The following is a 23157-nucleotide window of genomic DNA, read 5'->3' as shown; positions in this document are numbered from 1 at the left end:
TCATACCTTGGGCTCTAACACTGAGGATTTGTATACTTTAGCACTTTAACAAAAACGCAAAAAATAGTAATCGAAATAAAATGAGGTCGTGTGTACTCCGTTACGTTCTTTCACCATTACTGACACCTGGCTGCCTTTGTGCCGGGCCTCCCAGGTGTGGCTGGCTCAAGTCCACAGGCTGGGTCTGGTCCAACAGTGCCCAGCACCTCACCTGTTTGCAGTAGTCGCATCTCGTCAGCATGAGACAGTGCTTCCAGTAATGCAGGTCCAGACCTTCCTCTGTGAAAGACTCATTCCTTTCTCCACAGAAAATGCATAAACTGAAGCAGAACAGCAAAGTGCAGAATGAATGCAAAGACCTGGCTCAGTGACGCCCCCTCTGCTCCCCCGTTCTCTAGTGTCAGCACCTCACCCTTGGCTGGCCCTCTGAGGAGGGGGCGGTGGCGGCAGCCCTGCTGGCTGGGCCACGTGCTGAAGTGCCAGGAAAGATTCCTGACTGAGCGAGTGTGGAGCAGCTTTCTAAGATCTCTTACAATGTTAACCATGTTGTACTCAAGCAGACAGGAAATTTTGAGTCACAAGAGAAAAATAAGCCAGAGACATTTGTCCCAGTAGCCTTGCCAATGTGTCCTGGCCTGTTTAGTAATGAGTGTTTTCTACTAGGGTGTTTTTGTGCCCAAAACAACAATTTTGGTAGACAGCCTATACACTCCTGTCAGGGTTAACTAAAAAACAAAACCAAAGAAAAACTCAAAAGGGAGCTCTGGTGGCCTAGTGGGCAGGAAGCTGTGCTGCCAAGCCAAAGGCAGGGGGTACGAATCCACCAGCTGCCCCAGGGAGAAAGATGGCACTCTCCTCGTATAGGATTCACAGCCTCTGAAAACTGCCTGGAGGGTCAGCCCCGACTGCTCCAACCAACAGTAAGGAGTCTGAGTTCTGAGATGGCATTTCAGCAGGTAACTGCCTCAATGCCATCGCACCCCCTGGGACCCTGAGCAGCACAGGGGGCAAGAGAGGGGACAGGAGGTGGACTTGTGGGGGCAACGCTTTAGCCCTGAAGGGCCCACTAACCACTCTGACCCCATGAACAACTAACAGACTGCCTAATAATTACAGTGTTTCGTGCCTGGATTCATTACATAAAGGGCACCGTCACTCACTTATCCAAGTAATGGTTGTCTGGGATCTCTGGAGCACTGGGTGGGTCGGCTTTCCTTCCCTGAGTATCTGAGAGAGAGAGAGGGGGGAAAAAAAGCAACTGAATTTATAGCATTTATTTTGAAATTTTCAGTAACCAGTGTGATTGAGAACATACTTAAAATATAAGTTAACCAGGGTGGTATTTGCATTGGGCTTTGACATCTCGGAAATACTCAGTGAGCATTTGCTGGCAGAACAGAGGTGGGCTCTGTGGGGCGCCCTGATGGCTGCCACTTACCCTCATCCCTGGGCTTCGTGGAGTCACTGTCACTTTCTTTTTCCTAAAACACAAAAGGGGCAGGTTAGGGACAGGCAGTAAGTGCTCAGGAAGAGGCGCTGAGTGCGTGAATGAGTAAGGAGTTAAGACGTTCATGTCACTGGAATCCAGCAACAGACAGTGAAGTGGCCAATAATGTGCTTCTATTGTGTTTTCTCAGTTGGTCTGTTTCCTGCCCCTTAAAGGAGCCTTAGTAGCACGGTATTGGGCTGTTAACTGAAAACAGCCTAGTGGGTGATGAGCTGTGCTGCCAAACCAAAGGCAGGTGGTTTGAATCCACTAGCTATCATGCGTGGGAAAGACAGGCAGTCTCCTCTCATGCAGCCTCTGGTAACCTGCCATGAATGGACAGGAATGAACTGAGCCGGATGGTCTACTGTTAAAGCTCAGTAGGCCTTAGAAGCAGAAAGATGCACAATCTCCTGTAAAGATTTACAGCCTCAGAAACCCAGCTGAGGGTTGTTGTAAGTCAGAACTGACTGGAAGGTGACGGTTTACTATTATTTCTTCTGTTTCGTACTTCAGTTCAGGTGTGCTAATGACAGCTGGTCACTGGGCTTCACTGAAAGAAAACTACCCTGCTGCTGGTGACTGGGCTTCGAGTCACAGTGACCCCACGTGTCACCGAGACGGCTGTGCTCCATAGGGTTACCTCATCTGGAATCTTAACAAAAGCGGATTGCCATGCTTTTCTTCCATGATATTGATGGGTTCTCGTTTGTACTATGTAGGGACCTGTGGACTAAACCAATTGCATGGATCTGACAGATGAGACTCCTTACTGGCTCCTTGGTTTCCCATGTTGGCTCAAGGGTTGTGCTGCTGTGGGGTCTGAGAGCCCCTGGGCACGCTGTGCTGGTGGGCTGGCCTTGGCCATGGCTCTGCCTACTATTGCTCTGGGTGGCTCTCCAGCTCGCCTCCCAGTCTGTTCTCTGTCCTGGAATCTGGACGTAGCCACAATTAAATAGTAGGAATGAAAAATATTCTTTATAATGAAAAGAAATTTGAAGGGAAAAACCATGCATTCACAAATACTCAATGGATGCATGAGGGAAATTGTAAAATAAATAATGAATGCTGTTGTTATGTGCCATCGAGTCGCCTGTGACTCATAGCCACCTATGGACAACAGCTCTGAAGCCTGCCCTGTCCTGAACACACCTATCCCCATTGCCCCAGTTACTGTATCAATCCATTTCATCCACGGTCTTTCTCTCCTGAGCTATCCTTCTACCCTTCTGAGCACCATGTCCTTCTCCAAGAACTGGTCCCTTCTGGCCACGTGCCCAAAGTATGTGAGATGGAGCTCAAAATCCTATCCTCCAAGGAACTCTGGTGGCCTAGTGGCAAGAAGCTGCACTGCAATCCCAGAGGTACACAGTTCAAATTCACCAGATGCTCTGCTGGAGAAGGAGGGTTAATCTCCTCTTGTAAGAGTCAGATACAATTTGACGATACACACAAAAGAAAATAATATTATTTTTTTTTAAAGACAAAATCCTAGCCTCTCAGGAGAAACCTGGTTTCATCTTCTGTAAGACAGACCTATTTGTTTTCTTGGTGGTCCATGGTATGTTCAAGACTCTTCTCCAGCACCACACTCAAAGGCCTCAGTTCTTCTTCTGTTATCCTTAATCACTGTCCAGCTCTCTGATGCACAGCAAGTAATAGCAAGGACCATGGCCTGGATTAGACGCACCTTAGTCTACAGACTTACATCGTTACTTCTCAGTACTCTGGAGAGGTCTTTGACAGCAGATTTACCTAATGCAATTCGTCTTTTGACTTCCTGACTACTGGTGCCAAGAGTGTTGACTGTGGAGCTGAGAAAGCTGTGATTGTTAACAATCTCAATCTCTTCTCCATCCATCATGGTGCTGCCAATTGTCCCAATGGTGAGAATCTTTGTTATCTTGATGTTAAACTTCAATTCAATTGAAGACTACCATCTTTGACTTTCTGCAGCAAACACTTTAGGTTCTGCTCATTTTCAGCAAGCAAGGTTGTGTCATCTGCGCAATGTAGATTGTTGAGGAGTCTTCTTCCGATCCTGATGCTGCATTCCTTCTCATAAAGTCCAGCCTCTCGAATGATCTCTTCTGCAGACAGACTGAAAAGACATGGAGACAGGATGCATTCCCTGAGCACGCCTTTCCTGATTTTGAACGCTGCAGCATTTCCTTGCCGTTTTGATGATTGCTTCATGTTCCAAGTATGGGTTTTACATGAGTCAACTGAACAAACAGGACCTGCAAATGTGGATGCAGTGATTGAGGGGAGAAGACATTTTCCAAGAAGGGTTAGCTGGTATCTCTACGACACCTGTGTGTGGGTATGTAGAAAATGAAAGACATTAGACAGTCCTCACTCCAGTAGAGCCTTCATTAAGTCATTCTTATCACATTTAGGGTGTAAGTAGCAAAGTTTTGATCTACTTGGTAAATTCTGAAATTCAATTATCTGAATCAAGACTTTACACATCATTTATGTTTGAGCTTCGCTACGTAACAGTTCCTGTTTTATCTGAAGTAGCTATTATACAGTGCAATGTGGGTCGACTAAGAAAGACGTTTTTCCAGTCCATGGCTCATCTTTTTAACTTTTCTCCAGTATTTATTATTTGAATAAATAATCATTAACTTTATTTAAACCATAAAATAAGTAATTGACTGAATTGTTGAAAAAAAAAAGACACTGAGTGAAAGTTACATAATTCTTGGAAATCAGAATCCATTTTTATCAGATATGAAATTATCTTTGTTAAAATGAGTATTTGCTTTCAATTTTTATTAAAGTCATTGCGACTCTGGCGTAACATCATTCAAGTGTCCTGGTGTGGATCTTTTTTTTTTAATTTTTATGATTGCAAAGATTCTATAGTATGATTTAACAATCCTCTTGTTATTTGCCACTGAGTTGGATCCAACCCACAGCCAACCCCCCAGAGGGTTTTCAGAGGCAGTAAACTGCATGGAAGGAAATGGCCTCATCATTCTCATGTGGAGCAGCTGGTGGATTTGAACCTAGAGCCTTCAGGATGGCAACTCAGCTCCTCCACACAGAGCTGGGCAGCATGCCCAGCATGGGAGATGCATCCCGTTTTCTCTCTGAATCAAATCAGCTATGTACTGTACAAGCCTGGTAAATGTCTTCCTCTCTGTGTGGTTCGCTCTTCTCAAAGATGTGCCCGTTCTTCCTGGTCAAACTTTTGTTTGCTCTTAGCAGCTCTTTCACTTTGTTCAAACTACTTTTGGCAGCGTGAGGGCCATTTGCTCTACACGGTCCACCAGGGAGAGAGAGTGGCAGTGCCCGGTGCCTCACAGCTTTCTTCAGGAGAAGCTGGGGAGCCATGATCTGCTGGGGGTGGTGGGGCCGTGCTTGCTTTAAGTGGCAAGGTGGCCTGGTCAGAGCTGCCAACATTCTGCAGTGTCCACAAATCCCACACTCGGGCTGAATGAGCACAGAGAGCCTTGCTTCCTCAGTGCCAAGCTCTTGTCTAGAAAAGCTACTTCCAAGCAAAACTATTTCTCTTGCCTTTAAAATGAAAACTGTATTTGGAAAGGGAGGATTTCCAGGAATAGAAAAATTCGATCTAGGTCTAGAACTCTTAACATGTAAGCGAAACAAAGACTGCCCCTGGTGAAGGTGGCTGCAGGACTGTGCTGCAGAACACATCACATACGATTCTCCGCGTGCTGACCCACCGACCCAACCCGGGGGCTTCATGAGTGAGGGCTTGCATGCTCTAGTCCTTGGGCTGCAGGTGTTCAACATTAATGTGGAATGACTGTCCTTGGGTGTGAGGAGGGGGAAATGGAGGAGGAGGAAGAGGCAGCAATGGCTAGAACGCCTGAGCTTCTACAGAGGGTGTAAGGAAAGGTGGGGGTGCGCTTGTTCCATTCTGGCACTTCTTCCCCCCTGTGGAAGTAGCCCTCCAGAGGGCTACACACCCCTTCCCTCTTCCTCACTCCGCCCTTCTCTGCTCACCCCTCACAGTGGGGCTGTCACATCAGGAGATTCCACTCTCACTACATTCACTGCAGGCTGGTAGCCATCTGGGGCCAAGGCTTGACCCCTTCCCAGCATCCCCTGTCCTCCAAGTTTTAGAGAAATAAATTTTACATGATTATAGCAATTTTTCTAGAAATAAACCAACAAATAGGAAATTCCTACAATTTTAAAATTGGAAGACCTTTCAGGATTTATATACTTATAAAGAAAGCTAATCTAACATGACAGGAATCGGTTGCTGTTATGTACGTTCATGTTGGAACCCACTCAGAGTTGACCCTCCAGAGAGTTTTCAGAGGCAGTAAGTTACTTAGGAGATTGCCCATTATTTCTCCTGAGGAGCAGCTGGTGGATTTGAACCACATGCCTTTTGGCAGGCAGCATAACTCTTTACCACTGAGCCACCAGAGCTGGTGAGAGGATGGGATTCTTGGGATTGGAAAAAAATCTTTGTGGATAATGGATGAAAGGGCTCATAGCTTTTGCAGGGTTGTGGTTAGTTGCCCTCAAGTGGACCATGACTCACAGAGACTCTCTGGACAATAGATGGGAACCCTGCCCTATGCTGTAAGGGCGTGTTCATGTTGTTTGCAGGGAGACAAAAGGTAACAGTTTACCTTACCTATGTGTAATGACCCACTTAGAAAATCAAGTTTTAAAAACACTTTTTCTAGAACTCTGGAGCAATCCAACAACTTGAAAGGGCTCTGCAATTCTCAGGTGAGTAAGCACCAATCACACTGAAACTGCAGGCCTGGCCCTCCTGGCCACACCTGAGCTGAGCTGCAGGCCCCGCCCTCCTGGCCACACCTGAGCTGAGCTGCAGGCTCCGCCCTCCTGGCCACACCTGAGCTGAGCTGCAGGCCTGGCCCTTCTGGCCACACTGTGGCAGGTTCTATCCCTTTTCGAGTCCCATCTCCCTGTGGCCCATGTCTTCTGCCTTGACTGGCTGACTGACTGTCTCTTCTGGAGCACCAGCTCCTCGAGTCCAGGGACTCTCTCAGCCTCTCTGTACTTCTAGAGCCCAGATAGTGCCTGACACTCCTTGGACCCTTGATAAGCAGTAACAGCCAGCCTGGGAGTTGGTGCAGGTATCCAGGGAGCTGCAGGGAGGTATCTAAGGTGTGTTTTAGGGAAGTCGTAGTGCTGAGACCAGGCTGCTGAAGGCTCAGTGAAGCTCCTTTAAACTGAAGAGAGCTGGGATGCAGTGTCCCGGCTAAGGCTGAGCCTGGTTTTAGTCACTAAGTCACTGAGGTTTCCTAAATTTGTATAATATTAAGAATAAAAGTTACACATGCCCAGCCTACTTCAGAGAATTGATGCGAGAATATATGGGAAAGTGGCCAATAAATTACACCTTAATCACACAGGGATTATTCCCCACCATATGACCCACCAATCTTTCCCCCACATTCCCCATCAACTTCCTCTTCCTTTACTATGCCGAGGTTCAAGCATTCAGGTGCAATGTTACTGTGATTCTTCTGCCAGAGGAACATCATCATAAATTCTTTTCCTATTTTATTTTAAAAACAAATCTTTCAATTTAAGGGTCTTCATCTTGTTATGATGAAGTGTTGGGAAACTAATTTAAACTGCAGAAGCCAGCAGTTTAAAAAGAACCTGTTTAAACTCATGCAAACTCTCTGCTTGTACTATAACTGGTAACTTCCATAGTCTTAAGACTATGGGCTAACTCATTGCTGTAGAGGTGGAATGACCTGAAAAGCTGACCCTCCAGCAGGTTTTCTGAGGCTTTAAGTTGCATGAGAGGAGACCGCCCATTTTTTGGCCTCAAAGTCACTGGTGGATTTGAATGGCTGGAGAGGTGCCGCCTCTGAGCTAGCAGTGAGACTTCCTATAAACTGTGCCATCAGGGAACCCCTAGTAAGGGTCTAAAAGGAAAATATTCACATGAAATGATCCTATATTTAATTTATTGAGCTCAGACCTTCATTCAACTTAATTTTTCTCCTTAACCTCTGCAGGCTTTTTTTACAGATTACAGAGCTAGGGAGGAGATAAGAACTCTGTCCTTCAATCCTGCTCTTTTCATCACCTTCTAAGCCTCAAATAGTCTTCTCCCTAAACATATAAAGCAGCTCACTGCAATCCCTATCAATGAAATGTGCCTGACCATCTGACAGACGTTCTAACCATCTAACGGAGTAGTTTATTTTATCTCAACCAAGAGCCTTGATGAGATGGATTGATTCAGTGACTGGGGTAATGAGGGTAGGTGTGTCAGAGGTAACAAGGTTGGCTCAGCATAGAGGAGGGTTTAGGGCAGTTGTACACAGGGTCGCTATGATTTGTAGGTGACTCAACAGCACATAACAACAACAACAACAATTTAAAATTAATTAAAAAACTAAAGACACCCATGTCTTTATAATCCCATGGAAAGTAAACCAGAGATGCAGCCATACAATGCAGTAACTGGTCATGTGATCGCAACCCAAAGCGCACGAACAGCAATGCGTTAACCTCTCCAACCTGGACTTCCGCCTGAGCCTCTTTGAGTGCTGCCAACTGTCCTTGGAGGGCTTTAATTTCTTCTTTCTTCTGTCTTTCTGCTTCTTCTGTGGCTGCCTTTTTTTGTGCCTGTTAAGAAAATGATCCTTCTGACTTGCTTTTTACAAATTACATGTTGACAAATTATACTGGAAGACAAATCATAATGTGTAAATTATGGGAGCTCTGGTAGCCTAGTGGTAAGAAGCTGCGCTCCAATCCTGAAGGCACAAGGTTTGAATCCACTGGCTCCTCAGCGGGAGAAGGATGGGCAATTTCCTCCCACGAGATTTACTGCTTCTGAAAACTAGGTGGAGGGTCAGCTATGAGTTGGTTCTGACTCAACAGTATTCAACAACAATATATCAAGCTAATATTAAGGAGCTGTTTTGGCTTAGTGAGGTACATATCAGTCTGCTAACTGAAAGGCTGGCAGTTCAAATCCCTCAGCTACTCTGAGGAAGATGGATGGGCATTCTCCTCCAGCAAAGGTTTACAGCTGCAGAAGCTTAATGGAGGACATCATGAGTTAAACTTGACTCAAGGGCTGAGGATTATATTTAATAACTGGAACTCTGGGCTGCTAACTGAAAGGTTGGTGGTCTGAACCCACTAACCACTCCTTGAGAGAACATGAGGAAGTCTGTTCCTGTAGATTCATGACTGCAGAAATCCTGCAGGGAAACTCTACCCTGTCCAACAGGGTCGCCAGGAGTTGGAATCGACTCAGTGGCAATGGGTAGACTTGGTAAGATTCTGTAGGACTAAGGAATGGGCTTGCTGGTGGCCTAGGGGTAAGAAGCTGCGCTGCAATCCTGAAGGCATGTGATTTCGAATTCCCCAGCTGCTCTGCAGGAGAAGGACGGGCAATCTCCTCCATTACCACTATATACTGCCTCTCAAAACCCACTGGAGAATCTGCTATGGGTACACAACAAAAATTGGTACAACCAGGGATAAAGGAAATTTTGATAGGTATGATGGCAATGTCCTCCTGGCCATCCTTACTCTTCACACATGGGAAACACAGGGTCTCACAGGCAAAAAGAGACAGGGCCAGTCTCAGCTCCTAGAAATACACACAAAATACTTTTGAAACGACACAATCAGATCATAATTTCACGAAAGGTAACTCACCCTAATTTCAGCTTCTGTAGGCTTGCCATCTATTTTAGCAAACCCTTCGAAGATGGTTTTATAGAGAAGGTTCTTGCGCGTGCTGCTGTCGTCTGGGGGAAGGTACTCAAGAACAAAAGCCCGGTGCTGTCTGTACATGTCCAAGATGATCCTGACCGCAGTCTCTCGCACCTCGTACACTCGATGCTCCAGGGCGCTCACTGAGAACTAGAAATAAAGCCAGGAGGGGTTCTTGGTGTTACTGATTTCTGAAATAATGAAGTGTATTTCTTCACCAGTATAGAAGGAATTGATATAAACTATGAAAATCTGATAAAGAAACACAGAAGTCCATATATTATCACAAACAGAACTTTTTCTACAGTTTATCTTAGACCTAATTAAATCATGAAGTTTATATAGTTATGTAATCTGAGTTTTGCTTTTCCCCAACATAATTTTTTTGCAGTCGCATTTCCTGTATTTGGGGAAATCACAAGATCAGCACATCTGCAATGGATAAGCCTCGCCCTGGAAAAACCACCTTTGTGATCATGGTATCTCCCCTGCCAGGTAAGTATCCCCATATAATATTTTGGTTTTTTGTTTTTGGCTTTTATTACAGATTTGGTAACAGTGACTGACAGACAAGGTCTGAAAGGAGCAGCTGAGACAAGGTTCAAAATTGGGGATTGAAAGCCCCCAAAGACATAGTTGGGGCACCAAACTTCTCTCTATACATATACATTCTGAAAAATTCATAGGGACACGGTTTCAAAAGATAGGGTAGTGAAGAATGAAGCTCTCCTGTATAGACCATGGTGCTAATAGTGGACTTTCCTGAGCTCTGGTTTAAGGAGGAGACCAACACAAAAGAGGCCAATCATGGAAAAACTCAGTCAACAAGAGTTCCCACATAATGTTTTAACAAGTAATTTTAGGTTATATGTTTTGTATTCTGTAAATTTCCTATTAAACTCTTATATCCTAGACATCTAGGTTTAACTACTGCTATGGCTTTGCAGTGCTTGTCATGTGTATTTCATGGCTGTAAAATCAGACATTGTAACCACAGTGCAAGCTCCCTGTGCCTCTCCTAGTCTGCTGTCCTCTCCTACTCTTCCCCCCCCTTTTTTAAATTATTATCAATTTTAATGAAAATTTACAGACTTTGGATTTCTATTCATTCATTGTTGCACTTTTCTCCCTGCCCATCCCTCCCCCCTAGTTCACTCTTCACTTTGAAAAGTAAAAGAAAAATTCTTTCATTATTTTACAATCCCTCCCCGCAGGTCCACTCCACTGTGCAGCCTTCGTTCTGGACTCCTGTCATGACGATAATACCTAATCACATATCCCTTTTAAACAGTTTTCTCCCTCATCTGTTTCAATGCAGTATACATAATTTATCCCATCTTTCTTAGTCTCCGTGACTCAATGTCTCCATGATGGTGCTTGGGCGTCTGGCCACAGGTCCTGGCTTCCTCATGTCCAACAACCTCATCATGCCTCGGCCACATTTACAGGTTTCACCCCGATCCTGCCACTTCCAGCCACACCTCTGCAAAGACCGACTTCAAGGCCCTCACTCTCCCATAGCCCAGCTTTTCAGCTCATCTGCTCTTGTCCTACTGTCCCTTCTGATGATTCTCCAGTTCAAGAGGACCCTCCATTCAGGCCCAGCACCTGTCTTCATCCTCACTACTGACCATGCACCCGTACTTCCTGCCATCAGCTCCACCTCCTCAAGTCTCCATCTGTGGCCAGGCCGACTGCGTGGTCCATGTTTACAGCCTTCGTGGTATTCCTGTTGTGTTGTTAGATGCTGTTGAATACAACTCATAGCGACCCTATAAACAAAAGATCTGAACCCTGCTCTATCCTGCACCATCCTCACACTTCCTGACACACTAGAGCCCATTGCAGCAGTCACTGTCAATCCACCTGGTTGAGGGTCTTCCCCTCCTTTGCTGACCTTCCACCCTTCCCAGCATCATGACCCTCTCTTAAGGAGTAGTGCTTCTTAGCAACATGCCCAAAGTACGTGAGGCAAAGCCTCAACATTCTTGCCTCCAAAGGGCACTCCGGCTGCACCCTCTCCAAGACATATGTGTTCGTTCTCTTGGCCGTCCGTGGGATGTTCAGGTATTCCTGTAGACCCTACAAATCCCAGGCCCCTCCTCCTTCTCAGGGAATGCTGAGTGATTAGAGACTTTATAGTCATGTGACTGGTCTCCCTGTAGACTTACAGCCACAGTGTCCCCGTCGCCAGCACTGCACAGCAAACTGACCTGCCACAGGTGCCTGGGCCTGAACTTCAGGAAGATGTCCTGCTCCTCACGCCTGCCCCCACTGCTGCTCATGCCCATGCCTTCCCTTTCTCTCCCCTCAACCTCCAGCTGCCTTGTTCCTGTTTGGAGGACCACTCTCTCTGCTCCAGTCGAGCCAATGCTCCAGTCGAGGACCACTCTCTCTGCTCCAGTTGAGCCAATGCTCCCTCTGATCCTCACCCCTGCAACGTACTGAGGACTTTGCTCACACTCCCCTACCACTCGCTGCCCCCGACTCTTGATTTTTTTTTCTCTTCTTCTCCCTGCCTTTTTTTTTTTACAGCCCCTCGGTAAGGACTATCCACTTAGCTTTGTATCCAAAGACTAAATTTGTAGGTGAAAGGAGTTAGGAGTTAGCCTTTGTTACAGACTGGTTCATTTCAGGGTTGAAAATATGGAACGCTTCACGAATTTGCGTGTCATCCTTGTGCAGGGGCCATGCTAATCTTCTCTGTATCGTTCCAATTTTAGTATATGTGCTGCCGAAGCGAGCACGACTCCTGATTTTTAATCAGCTTCTCTTTCTTCCTGTCCATCCTTTCTGGGTTAACTCCCAGCAAGCACAGAGACACAGCATGACTGCGTACTCGCCAGGCCAGTTTGCTCCCTTCCTCGGCGCACAGCTGCACTGCACTTGCCAGGCCCCTGCAGTCAGCTAGGGGCCATCATGGCCGATGAATATAGGAGAGGAAGGGGCTCAGCACTCCCACTCCCACTAGTCACTTTCTTTTATTCACCGACCTCAGAGGTCAAAGGTGAAAGCTAGAGGCATCAGGGACACAGTTTCCTTCTGGTATGAAGCCTCTAGCAGAGGCCCCGCCATTCCTGCATACTGCACTCGTGGTGACACGAGAGCATCCTCCTGGGGTAAGTCACTGGCATTTTAGATTGCTAGTGTGGCACTGCCTAGCCTGTAATGATGAATGCTTAGAGTGGACTCTGGAAGTGTGGGGCTACTGTAACTCGACTTTAAGTCTGTTAGCCAGCTTAGGGGTTATACGGTGAGGAACAAGGAAACCTCAGAGGCCGAAAAGACGCTGACTCATACTACACAGGCGAAAACAGCTGCCTGTTAGGACTCGGGGAGAGACGGACCATGGGTGTTGGGAGCTGGCAGCACTGGGAGACACGGATGAAGACAATCTGGCTATTGGTGTGTTCTGGGTGATTTTGGCAAGTTTTACCAACAAGAGAGGAGCTGAGGAAAGAACTGTCAGTTTTCAATTAGAAAGATTGTTCCTCTGAGTGAGGTGGCAGCACTGGCAGGGCTGAGCGGGGGTCTGACGTGATCTAGCTTCTGTTTAACTGGAGCCCCCTGACTGCCTTGTCTGGAAAAGACTGTGGGGTGCAAGCTGAGGAACTGGGGGTGGTACCTGGAGAGTGGAAACATGGTCAGACCCTGGATTTCAAGGGCACCGAGTGGATTTTAAGGCCACAGAACTTGCTGACACAGAGAGGAATCAGAGATGAGACTAAGGTTTGTGGCCTGAGCGAATCAAAGAATGGAGCTACCGTTAACAGATACATGGGAACGCATGAAAGGTTAAAAGGGACAGTCAAGGGGAGATGTGGACAAATAGCCACATAGCTGAGCTGGCAAATGGAGATGAGGTGGAAGTGTGAGGTAGTGGTGCAGGCTGGTAATGGGTAATAGTCTTAAATAAATAGAGGTGAGGTTGCTGGGGGGTATATGCATATAGAAAAGAAGGGAGCACAGGCTGGGCACTTCACATTCAAGGTCAGGAAGATGAAGAATCAGGAAAGGAGCCTGAAACATGAGATAGAGTGCTGAGAACACCAGAAGCCTGTGGGGTTGTGGAAGCTGTGTGTGAGTTTTCAGGAAGGCTTTATTTAAAAGCTTACTGCTTACTCAAATGCGTATAAGTTACAAGTGTAGTTATAAAGTAGATGAATAAAAGAATGCCCTATGTGACCCTGAGTGTCACTGTCTGCTCCAAATCCATACTTCTGGGAATCTATGGATACACGGATGGAATCCACAAGAGATGAGAGACGACATCGGAACCCACACAACCGCTTCCCTCTCCCTTTTAACAGACGGATACCAGGTCTTCACACATGCGTGGGCTGGGAACACAGTACAGGAGAGCCTTCATCTAGAGGGCTGGCCACAAGGCGCTAAACATTCTGATCGGTCCTTTCCAACACTCCTGACATTGAGGAGGAGGGGTGTTTGACTGGCAGAAAAGGTCTTCTCTGTAACTTACATGGTTTCACCAAGTTGTTCCAAATCACAAAAAAATACACATATTTACATAGACCTGACATTCTATATTGTGTAACAGTTATCTCTTCAGACAAAGGCATGTTCTTTGGAGCTTTCTTACCACCACAATCTGTATGTAATATTTCAACTAATGGGATTAAATAGCAGGAAGGTGCACTGAGGCACAACCACAACCAGTTCTTAAAAGTGAGCGCTGATTATTTTCCCGAGCCCACTTATCCGTTCACGCTCTGACCACACACTCCAGGCCCCGCTCAGGACCGGGTCGCAGCGTGAACCACAGGGCACGTGCTCACCTTCATGACGTTATCCAAGGTGAAGCCCGAGCCCTCTGTGCCCAGGTCCTTCAGCAGCCGAGCCAGCAGGTCGAGCTGACTCATCGCCAGGTGGGTTGAGGAGTTTGCTTTTAACGGCTGCACCAAGTAAGTTGGGATGATTTGGAGTGACTTCACTTCCTTAAATAAGGCCATTTCCTATAAAAGTCAATGTAATTTGTTAATTTGTACAGGAAGATGCTGGAGGCAGATGATTACAATTTAGTGTGGTCCTCACAGTAAGTTCAGAAGGAAAAATAGAAATTCACAGTGCTAAACGGCAACCAACGCATCCATCCAGCACCTCACATTCTATTTAAAACACAACAGCCAATTTAAACCCAAAACCTGCGCAAAAGAAAAATGAAACAAGACGCATCTGCAGATTCATTAAACTGTACAGAAAACGTCACAGGAAAGTTAAGCTTTCAGTTCTTTGTATTCCCACTTTCCAGTGAAGGCTTTTCTGAACTTGAAGGCTGCTAAGCTGTGGCGATGAGGCTGGCACGTTGGTACCGAGTGTGGAGAGGCATCAACTGGGGGCACAACGGAGCACAGTCCTCCAGTCAGCGCGGTGCCCACTCCAACAACACTGACCTGGCCGAGATAGTTATCGTTTTATTTGCCAGATACAGAAAAACAGAAGATGACATGTTGAAGCATAATCCCCTGACCAAGCGCACTGGAGAGTCCATTCCTGCCACACTGCACACGATGCCAGCAGGGCTCCTTAAACTGAAGCACTTACTTAGAAGAGACAAGAAATAAACTGGCTTCATAAAGTCCTCCTGTAAAGATTTACAGCCTCTGAGACCCAAGGGAGGGTGGTTGTGAGGCAGAACTGATGTGATGGCAGTGAGCTGGCCTGCATTTGGGCAGGTCACAGCCTCTAAAAGAGATGCTAGTTTCCCCAGCGTGACGGACTTTGCATGCGTGCCTACAAAGAGCTTCACTGTACAAAAGAAAAGAGCAATGAACGGCATTCTAAAGTATTAAAAGTAAATTTCTGAAATGACAAGGAGATGCTACAGAAGTGGGTTGATGTTAACTGTTTGCTGGTGTAGAAAAAAGTAATTTAAATGCTTCAATATAATGTTCTTGGTTCAAACAGAGAGGACATTTTAGCATTATCAAGCTACTCAGAAATTAGTATGATTTAAAAACAATTATATGAGGCAATAATTACCTTGTTTTTGATGGTTCCTTTTGAGAGATAATATCACTCTTACCTCCCCAAAGAGGGCAGGGAAGAAGAAACAAAAGATTTCTCTGTACAAAACCAGCTATTTCATAGTATTTGGCTTTTGAAAACACTGTTCAAAACTAAGCTTTCTTGAGTTTGTGACTATAGTAAAAATCCATTTCAAACCCATCATTATATACTATTCAGTATAATCTACAGATTATAGAGATTATACTATTCAGTGATAACACAGTTAGCTTTTAGTTTGTCAAGAAAGGATTTTCTTTTTCTTGAAATCTGCCATATCCCACCAAATAAACAAGAATTCCAGACTGAGCTCTCTCACGTCTTTGATTTAAAGATGACAAAGGAGAAGCAATGGTCATGTCATAACGGGCCATACCCATGTGCAGCCTAATTGCTGCACAAACCACACCTGCTGCGTGCCCAAAGAGAAGGCAATTTAGAAGACTGTAGTGTGAGATCTGATGAAGGTGGCCGCCATCAGGGACATTGCTGAAGCTAGGGTCTCTGACACACAGGTGCTACCCAGGCTCTATGTGAAACTGCACTGCTGGGAGCTGTGTCATTCCCAGCACGGTGGTGAGGAACTGTTCTCATGGAGCCCCGAAGGACAGAACACTCCCCCACGTCCAGCATCCAGGTTTAGACCTGCAGGTGCTGCTCTACGACCTCCACCAAAGTCCATGTAAGGATTTAATTCCATAAAGGCTGAAAAAGAACCTCATCTAAAAGCAAAAATAAACTGAGATTACAGATTAAATGTTTAAAAAAAGAATAATTTCTGATTAAGTAATCATCCTATGGGAATTTCTTTTTTTTTAATTTTTATTACATTTTATTAATTTTAATGAATATTTACAGAGATTCTGGATTTCCATTCATTCATTATTGCATGGGAATTTCTTAACATTGCTTTTCTCATTTTCTCTTCCAAAAGAGTCTGTAACTCTTTAACCCCCTAAGTCCATATACCACGGACTACCCAGATAGCAAACAAGTCTTGGAGAAGGTGAAACCAGATTGCTCCTTTGTGGCAAGGACTTTGAAATGCCATCTCACATACTTTGGGCATGTTGCTAGGGGGGACCAGTCCTTGGAAGAGTAGAGGGTCAGCCCAGGAGAAGATGACACCAGATAAGATGGACTGACACAGTAACTATGGTAATGGGGGCAGGTGTGTCAGAGACAGTGAGATTGGCTCAGGATAGGGCAGGGTTTAGAGCTTTGTGTACAGGGTCGCTATGAGTCGTAACAACAAGAAGGCATATTAATGTGTAGGACCATTGTTGTTGATTGCCTTCGAGTCGAGCATGACTCATAGTGACCCTATGAACAAAAGACCTGGAGCCTTTCTATAACTATCATCATTTGTCTCAAAGTTCATAGTTTTCAGAGGCATGTTATTTAGGAAGTGGATGCTGCTTCCAATCACATTATTACTTATTTTTCCTTATATATTTTACCTGAAGACTGACTTTAAGCTTATTAAATGAAACTAGATAAGTGTTTCTTTATATTTGGAGCTTTTTAATATTTGCTCTTATTTCTTTGAAAAAAACTAGATAGATGTTTTTCCCTAAGAAAGATGTGCACATCCACAAACTTTCATCTAAAACTGCAGGGGATTTATGGCCCAAAGATGGCCCCTTAACTTAAGAACTCCTATAAGAAGTCAATTTCTCAGTTAATTTAAAATGGAAAATAATTTCTCATCACCTAGTAACTGTTTGCCAAAATTTGCAATATATTTCCTTCCACTTCAACATCACTCACAATCCCAAGCCTATGGAAGTATTTTTGTCGAGAGGGTGAAAAGACTTCGATTTAGTTATCTATTTATTACTTCTATCCTCTCAAACTTCCATTCAGACTTCATTTTCCAGATATTTGTATTTCTTTAAAAAGAAGCGAAATTCTAGAAACACTAAACATTTTCGTCACAGTGCACGTCTAAGAGAAAATCTGTCTTTCAGAGCGTTAAGCAAAGCCTGATGGTGAATGACTAGGAGGAGTTCTGCTGCCGCTGCTGTGCACAGCCCCCACCCCGCGGGGAGTAAGCCCGTCAGGCACCTGCAAGCCCCCGGCTCTCTCCCTGGCTCAGCCTGCAGCCTGCGACCCTACCTGGATGAAGCTGGAGGCGATGATGCGCAGGCGGGCGGAGGAGTCCCCGGTCCTGGTGAGCAGGGTGGGGATGGTTCTCTCCACACAGTGGGTTGTCTCTACTTTACTCAGTTTATGCTTAGGGATATACTGGGTAATCACCATCTTCAACAGTTTCAAAGAGGCCTGAAAGACCTGCACATAACAGGGGAGAAAACAGACAAGTGGCTGTGACCGGATTCCACCAAAATACGGAATTTATTATCACAGTGAAGCCTGTGAACGTCAGAACTCTTGAGGACCCCCTCATTTTTCTTGGTGTTGTAAATTTTCCACCCTTTGACAGGGTACAGCTGCACCATTTTTCTGATGCTGCTAAAGCCAAGAGTGAATGACTGATGTAGCGACAGATTTCACAGATCCTTGGTTTAGGCTGAACTACAGGCACCTTCTTGCATTGGGCAAAATCTACAGAGGACCTTGTTATAGTGTTAAGAGAGCAAAGACGTCACTTTGAGGACTAAGGTGAACCTCTCCCAAGCCAATATTTTCAGTGATTTCAGATGCATGTGAAAGTTGACTCGGGAGTAAAGAGGAACGGATGCCTTTGACTTGTGCTGCTTGTGAAGAGTAGCGAATATATTGAAGACGGTTAAAAGAACCAACCGGGCCTGGAGGAAGTACAGCATGAGTGCTCTTTAGAAGCAAGGACAGTGGGACTGCGTCTCACAAGCTTTGAACATGTTACGAGAGGGACCAGTCCCTGGTAAAGAACATTGTGCGTGGTAGAGGGTCAGCGAGAAAGAGAGAGGCACGGAAAGAGATGGAATGACACAGCGGCTGCCCCAAGGGGCTCAAACACAGCTGTGACCATGAGCAGGCCGGGGCTGGGCAGGCACTCCATCCTGTTGTGCGAGGGTTGCTGTGAGTCAGAAGTAACCTGACAGCATCAAACGCACAGAACCCTAGTTTGTAGTTATTCTAACATGCCAGAGCCGGCGACTATCAGTGAGTCACATCTAAGACGTGTCTACAGCACCTCACACACAGGTGCGGGAGGGCGTTTACCGAGGTCACAATGTCTTTCATGGCCCTTCTGATGAGAAAGATGGAAGCTCTTAGCATGTTCTTTAAATCGTCCTTCGGTGTCCCAATGGGCATCTCCATCAGCTTTTTATACAGTGCAAGCAATGCATCTTCTCGGTATGACCATGTCTTGGAATAGGCCCCAGCCACCTAAGATAAAACAAGAATCTTGTTTTATTGAAGGACTCAGAATTTCATTACATCATATAATCGTCCTCTCACCCAATCATATTATACATTTGAAGGCTCTCTCTCCCTGTTTTTAAATCCTAAGAACCTTTTCTAATAAGACCTCTGCAGAATAAATATGTGTATTCAGAAGGAAAATACTTTGCTATTTTAAGATTATGTTAAAGTATGCAATTACAGCATTAGGAGTCCTAACAAGAGAAATATTTTCAAGCTGGGGACCAACAGGAAAATCCAGAGGGTTCCTTCATGCAAGGACCACTGGTATGCTGCTGTAATCTGGCATAGCTTTTTTTTATTGAAGGGAACTGCTTTTTAATACTAGTTCCATGAATACCAAAAAGATCATCTAGTTTTAAATGAACACTAATGTGCAAAACCTCAACATTTAGCTCTCTCATTTAATTTGTATTTAATGAAAAGACTTCAATGCAATAAGGCGCAGAGCAAAATCAGCATTTTTATTATAAAGACAACTTAAGGTACTTTATCTTCCTTCTGTCTGTCCCTCTCATATTCACATATGCGTGGACACATGTGTATATGTATGCATGAATATTTGCATGCGTGTGTGTATGTGTATGAACCTAGGTTATGTGTGTACATGTGGGGTTGTTTTACCAGCGTCTCCCCGAGCACGTCGATGGTGGAGCTGGCTTCTCTCAGGGCTTTCTCGGTTAAGGGCTCTGGCTCCCACAAAACACCTTTATGCGTCTCGATGCCATCAGCATTGCTCACTTCATACTCTGTGAGTGCGTCCCCCTGCTGCCGGCGGATGGCTGGGAGGGGCCGTTCATCGTAGGGCAATGTCTCCACCTGTAAGAGAACCACAGCAAGCCTTACAGACTAGCACCCAGCGTGGACCCTCCACCACACCCTGTGATGTCATTCTCAGGGTCAAGGCCTGTAGACCAGTGCCCAGCGTGGACCCTCCACCACACCCTGTGATGTCATTCTCAGGGTGAAGCCCTGCAGACCAGTGCCCAACGTGGACCACCCCTCCCATGTCCCCCCTTGACCCTTGTGATGTCATTGCCAGGGTCAAGGCTTGCAGACCAGCGCCCAGCATGGACCCCCCAACTGCACCCTGTGACGTCATTGCCAGGGTCAAGCCCGGCAGACCAGGGCCCAGGGTGGACCCCCATCCCGTGACGTCATTTTCCCAGGTCAAGCCCTGCAGACCACCACCCAGCGTGGACCCCCCGCCGTACCCTATGATGTCATTGCCAGGGTCATGCCAGGCAGACCAGTGCCCAGGGTAGAACACCCCCCACCCCAAAGGCACCCGGTGACGTTCATTCTCAGGATCACTGTTCTCTCCTCACCAGGTCTGAGAATAGTAGTAGGGACAGATTATAGTAAGTTACTCAAACACCACGTACAACTTAAAAAAACTAGTATGAAGTTTCTAGTCCTTTCTAAACTCTAAACTCATTATGTGGTGGTACTAAAAAACTGGAACCGAATCATAGCTGAGCCTCCAGCAGGTTTTCAGAGGCAGTAAAACACACAGGAGGAGACTGCCCACCACTCTCCTGAAGCTGGTGGACTGGAACCTTGTGCCTTTGGGATTGCAGTACAGCTTCTTACTACTAGGCCACCAGAGTTCCCTAACGTCATTCTGGATCCTTTTCATCAGGTCTAAGCTCATTACAGACCTAATAAATCAGCTACAGTTTATAGTATACCATTAGCAACTTTAGTTCAACTGGGACAGAGTACTAAAGTAAGCATTTTTTTTCCTCGTAACAAGTTCTCTGTTATATTCTTTGTTTTCTTTTTCCCTAGTTGTGGACTGTCGAATCAGATCCGACTGGTACAGGAGGAGACTACCCCTCCTTCTCCAGTGGAGCATCTGGTGGATTTGAACCACGTGCCTTTGGAATTGCCATGCTGCCTCTTGCCACTAGGCTACCAGAGCTCCCTTCTCTGTTATATTCATAGTTTGTTTCTGAAAGCAAGCATGGAGCGTGATTTTAAACCTTTTCATCATTAGGTGCCTGGTTAAAAACAGTAGCCAAAGGTACAGAATGTTCATGCACACTTTTTGTGGTGGGCCCACCAGAATTCTAGACAACACTCCCTTAGTCTGCACATTTACCACTTTATTAACCATCTATCGAGATCCTAATTCACACCAGGCACTGTTGATGGGGGTCTTACACGAGGCAAGTGTCCTTGTCCTGCTTGATGTTCACTGTCCCTTTCCTACAATGGTGTTCTATGAGGAGTTTTGACTGTTTTGATCATAGATGGATGCCTGGCACCTGAGTAGGACTTGGCCAATGCCGGCCCAGCAGAAGGGTTTAGTGGCTAAACTGAACGCAGATCTGAGCTATGGGACCTACGGTGGTCTTTGGATGAGACTCTGAGGCTGGCTGCAGTGGGTCCACGGCAGCGTGCGGAGGAATGCCGTGAGACTGTGAGGACTGGTCCTGCAGGACAGGCTCTGAGGCTGGCTTTTCTGTCAGGTGCTCCTCCTTCTGGGGCAGCAGGGCCTTTGAGCTCTGACGACGAGGACTGCTGGGGTGAACCAGGGGCTGCAGGGGCAAGTCGAGGGGTCTTCGCATCTGGAAGAACAAGGGACACAGGTCCAATGACAGATTCACCCACCCAGTCTAGAAAGGTGATGCTGGAAGAGTCCTCCACACAAACATTTCACAACAGAAGCCAGCCTTCAGGAGTGTTTGAATGGACACTACGGAGGCCCTTGGGAGTCACAGCACAGTCCCTTCAGTTGCCGCTCATATCCATGTTACAGATTATAAGAGTTGACGGCCAGCTCTAACGTGGATGCCTAGTGGAGCAGCAGAGGCATGACTCACAGCCCCCTGTGCTGGTCAAGAAGCGAAACGGGAAGACAGGAGACCCTGGGCTGACCCCAAGACCGTTCACCCCTGAAACTGACAGTCACGGCCCACAGAATAAGCTCTCTAGTGTAACTGCAGCAAGTCAAATTTATCTAGCACTACTGTGTCCTGGGCATGGAGCTCCATGCTTCAGACAGATGAGCTCACTTACTGCTCACCCATCTGACCCTCATTTTAAACACGTGGGGGAAGTGGCACTGAGAGGCTATGGCAGCTCTGCCTAGACCACCAGCTACAGTGGAGAACTTTGGGGTGTGAGGTGTCTGTCAGCCAGGGTGGCCCTCTCTGTCCTCACATTCTGTGTGTCCCACAGCCTCTGCTTCCTCATCTGTAACTGGGGAGATGCAATTTGAGCCTGTAGGAAGGGTTCTACTGACACACTCTGAGGGGTGAAGGGGCAGGGGCTACCTTACTGGCACTGTGGTTGAGCTGGGGTCGTTCTGACCCTGGGTCATTCCTGGTCTCCTCTCCCGGGAGCTCTCCTAAGAGAACATGTCCTGGCAGTCTCCCTGACAGTTGATGTCCTCTACCGTAACTGCCATATCTGTGTGATAAACTCTCCCATGGATTCACCAGGCACATGCGCCCCCCCCCCCCGGATGACCACACGTGATGACCACATGGACTCTCACGGATGCTGGAATTCTGTCCCTGTTTCCTCTCCCTCCACCTACCAGCTCTGCATCCATCAGGTTGTGAAGTTCCAGCTGCTGGTAGACCTTTGCTCGATACTGCTCCATTTGCTGCTTCTTCTCCTTGGCGAGGTCATAGTCTTCCTTCTCCACAGCACAACGTTTCTCCACCTCGTACCTCCCGAGACGCTCACCGACCTAAAGGACAAGACGACTGCTTGCTGTTCCAAATACTGATCAACTCACACCACAGGCAAAGTCAAAGGTTAATGTAACACATAAGTGACAGTGGCAAAAACCATCTAAGATCTTCTCTGAGGAGAAGAAATAGGCCTAGGAAAGGAATAGAAGAAAAAGACAACACTCAAGGCAGAGGGACTGCTGCTTGTTCACTTCCGGTTTCTGGTAAACCCATGAATTCATCATCATTTTAAAAACACTTCTTAGGTTTTTCTACCATTTCCCCCAGCAAGAACAGTGAAGCTATGAAGCTCCTGAAGACATCTGCCTGTAATCCTGAAGAACTCTGAACGTGCTTTTATTTAAGTTTGAATTCAGGTGTTCATTTGCTTAGATCTTTGAACATGCACTAGCAACAATGAATGAATGGGGAAAAAATTATATGGAAAGAATATGCTGTAAAAAAATACATATGTTGCATTAAAAAAATCATTAATAAAAAAAAAATCTGACTAAAAAAAAAAAATACTAGCCTCCAAGGAGAAACTTGGGTTTCACCCTCTCCAAGACAGACCTATTTGCTCTCTTGGCAGTCCATAGTATTTTCAAAGCTTTTCTCCAGCACCACAATTGGAAGGCATAGACTGTTCTTCTCTTATCCTTAGCTATTGTCCAACTCTCTGAAGCATAACAAGTAATTGCCATGGCCTGGATTAGGCACACCTTAGTCTCTAGACTGACATCTTTGCTTTTCAGCACTCTGGAGAGATCCCTGACAGCAGGTTTTCCCAATGCAGTTGTCTTTTGATTTCCTCACTGCTGGTGTTAAGTGTTGATTGTGGAGCTGAGCAAGCTGTAATAGTTAACAACCTCAATCTCTTCT

At 46.0% G+C, this 23157-nt stretch overlaps 1 protein-coding gene across 1 annotated transcript in view; it reads right to left on the bottom strand.

Moving 5' to 3' along the window:
* CEP104 (centrosomal protein 104kDa) overlaps window positions 1–23157 on the bottom strand; it is a 52778-nt gene that overhangs the window by 5633 nt on the left and 23988 nt on the right. Inside the window, exons 7-17 of the mRNA XM_006885805.1 lie at window positions 22137–22292; window positions 20941–21162; window positions 19214–19408; window positions 18386–18553; window positions 17339–17512; window positions 13993–14169; window positions 9140–9346; window positions 7985–8092; window positions 1439–1481; window positions 1161–1227; window positions 212–320 (exon numbers count right to left, since the gene is read on the bottom strand). Of these exons, the coding sequence (XP_006885867.1) occupies window positions 212–320; window positions 1161–1227; window positions 1439–1481; window positions 7985–8092; window positions 9140–9346; window positions 13993–14169; window positions 17339–17512; window positions 18386–18553; window positions 19214–19408; window positions 20941–21162; window positions 22137–22292 (1626 nt within the window). The remainder of the gene's footprint in view (window positions 1–211; window positions 321–1160; window positions 1228–1438; window positions 1482–7984; window positions 8093–9139; window positions 9347–13992; window positions 14170–17338; window positions 17513–18385; window positions 18554–19213; window positions 19409–20940; window positions 21163–22136; window positions 22293–23157) is intronic.

This window comes from Elephantulus edwardii, unplaced genomic scaffold (genome assembly GCF_000299155.1).
Source record: "Elephantulus edwardii isolate Elephantulus edwardi_28Jun2011 unplaced genomic scaffold, EleEdw1.0 scaffold00045, whole genome shotgun sequence".
NCBI lineage: Eukaryota > Metazoa > Chordata > Mammalia > Macroscelidea > Macroscelididae > Elephantulus > Elephantulus edwardii.
Note: the sequence above shows the minus strand (reverse complement) of the source record. Positions and strands in the feature narration are given on the sequence as shown.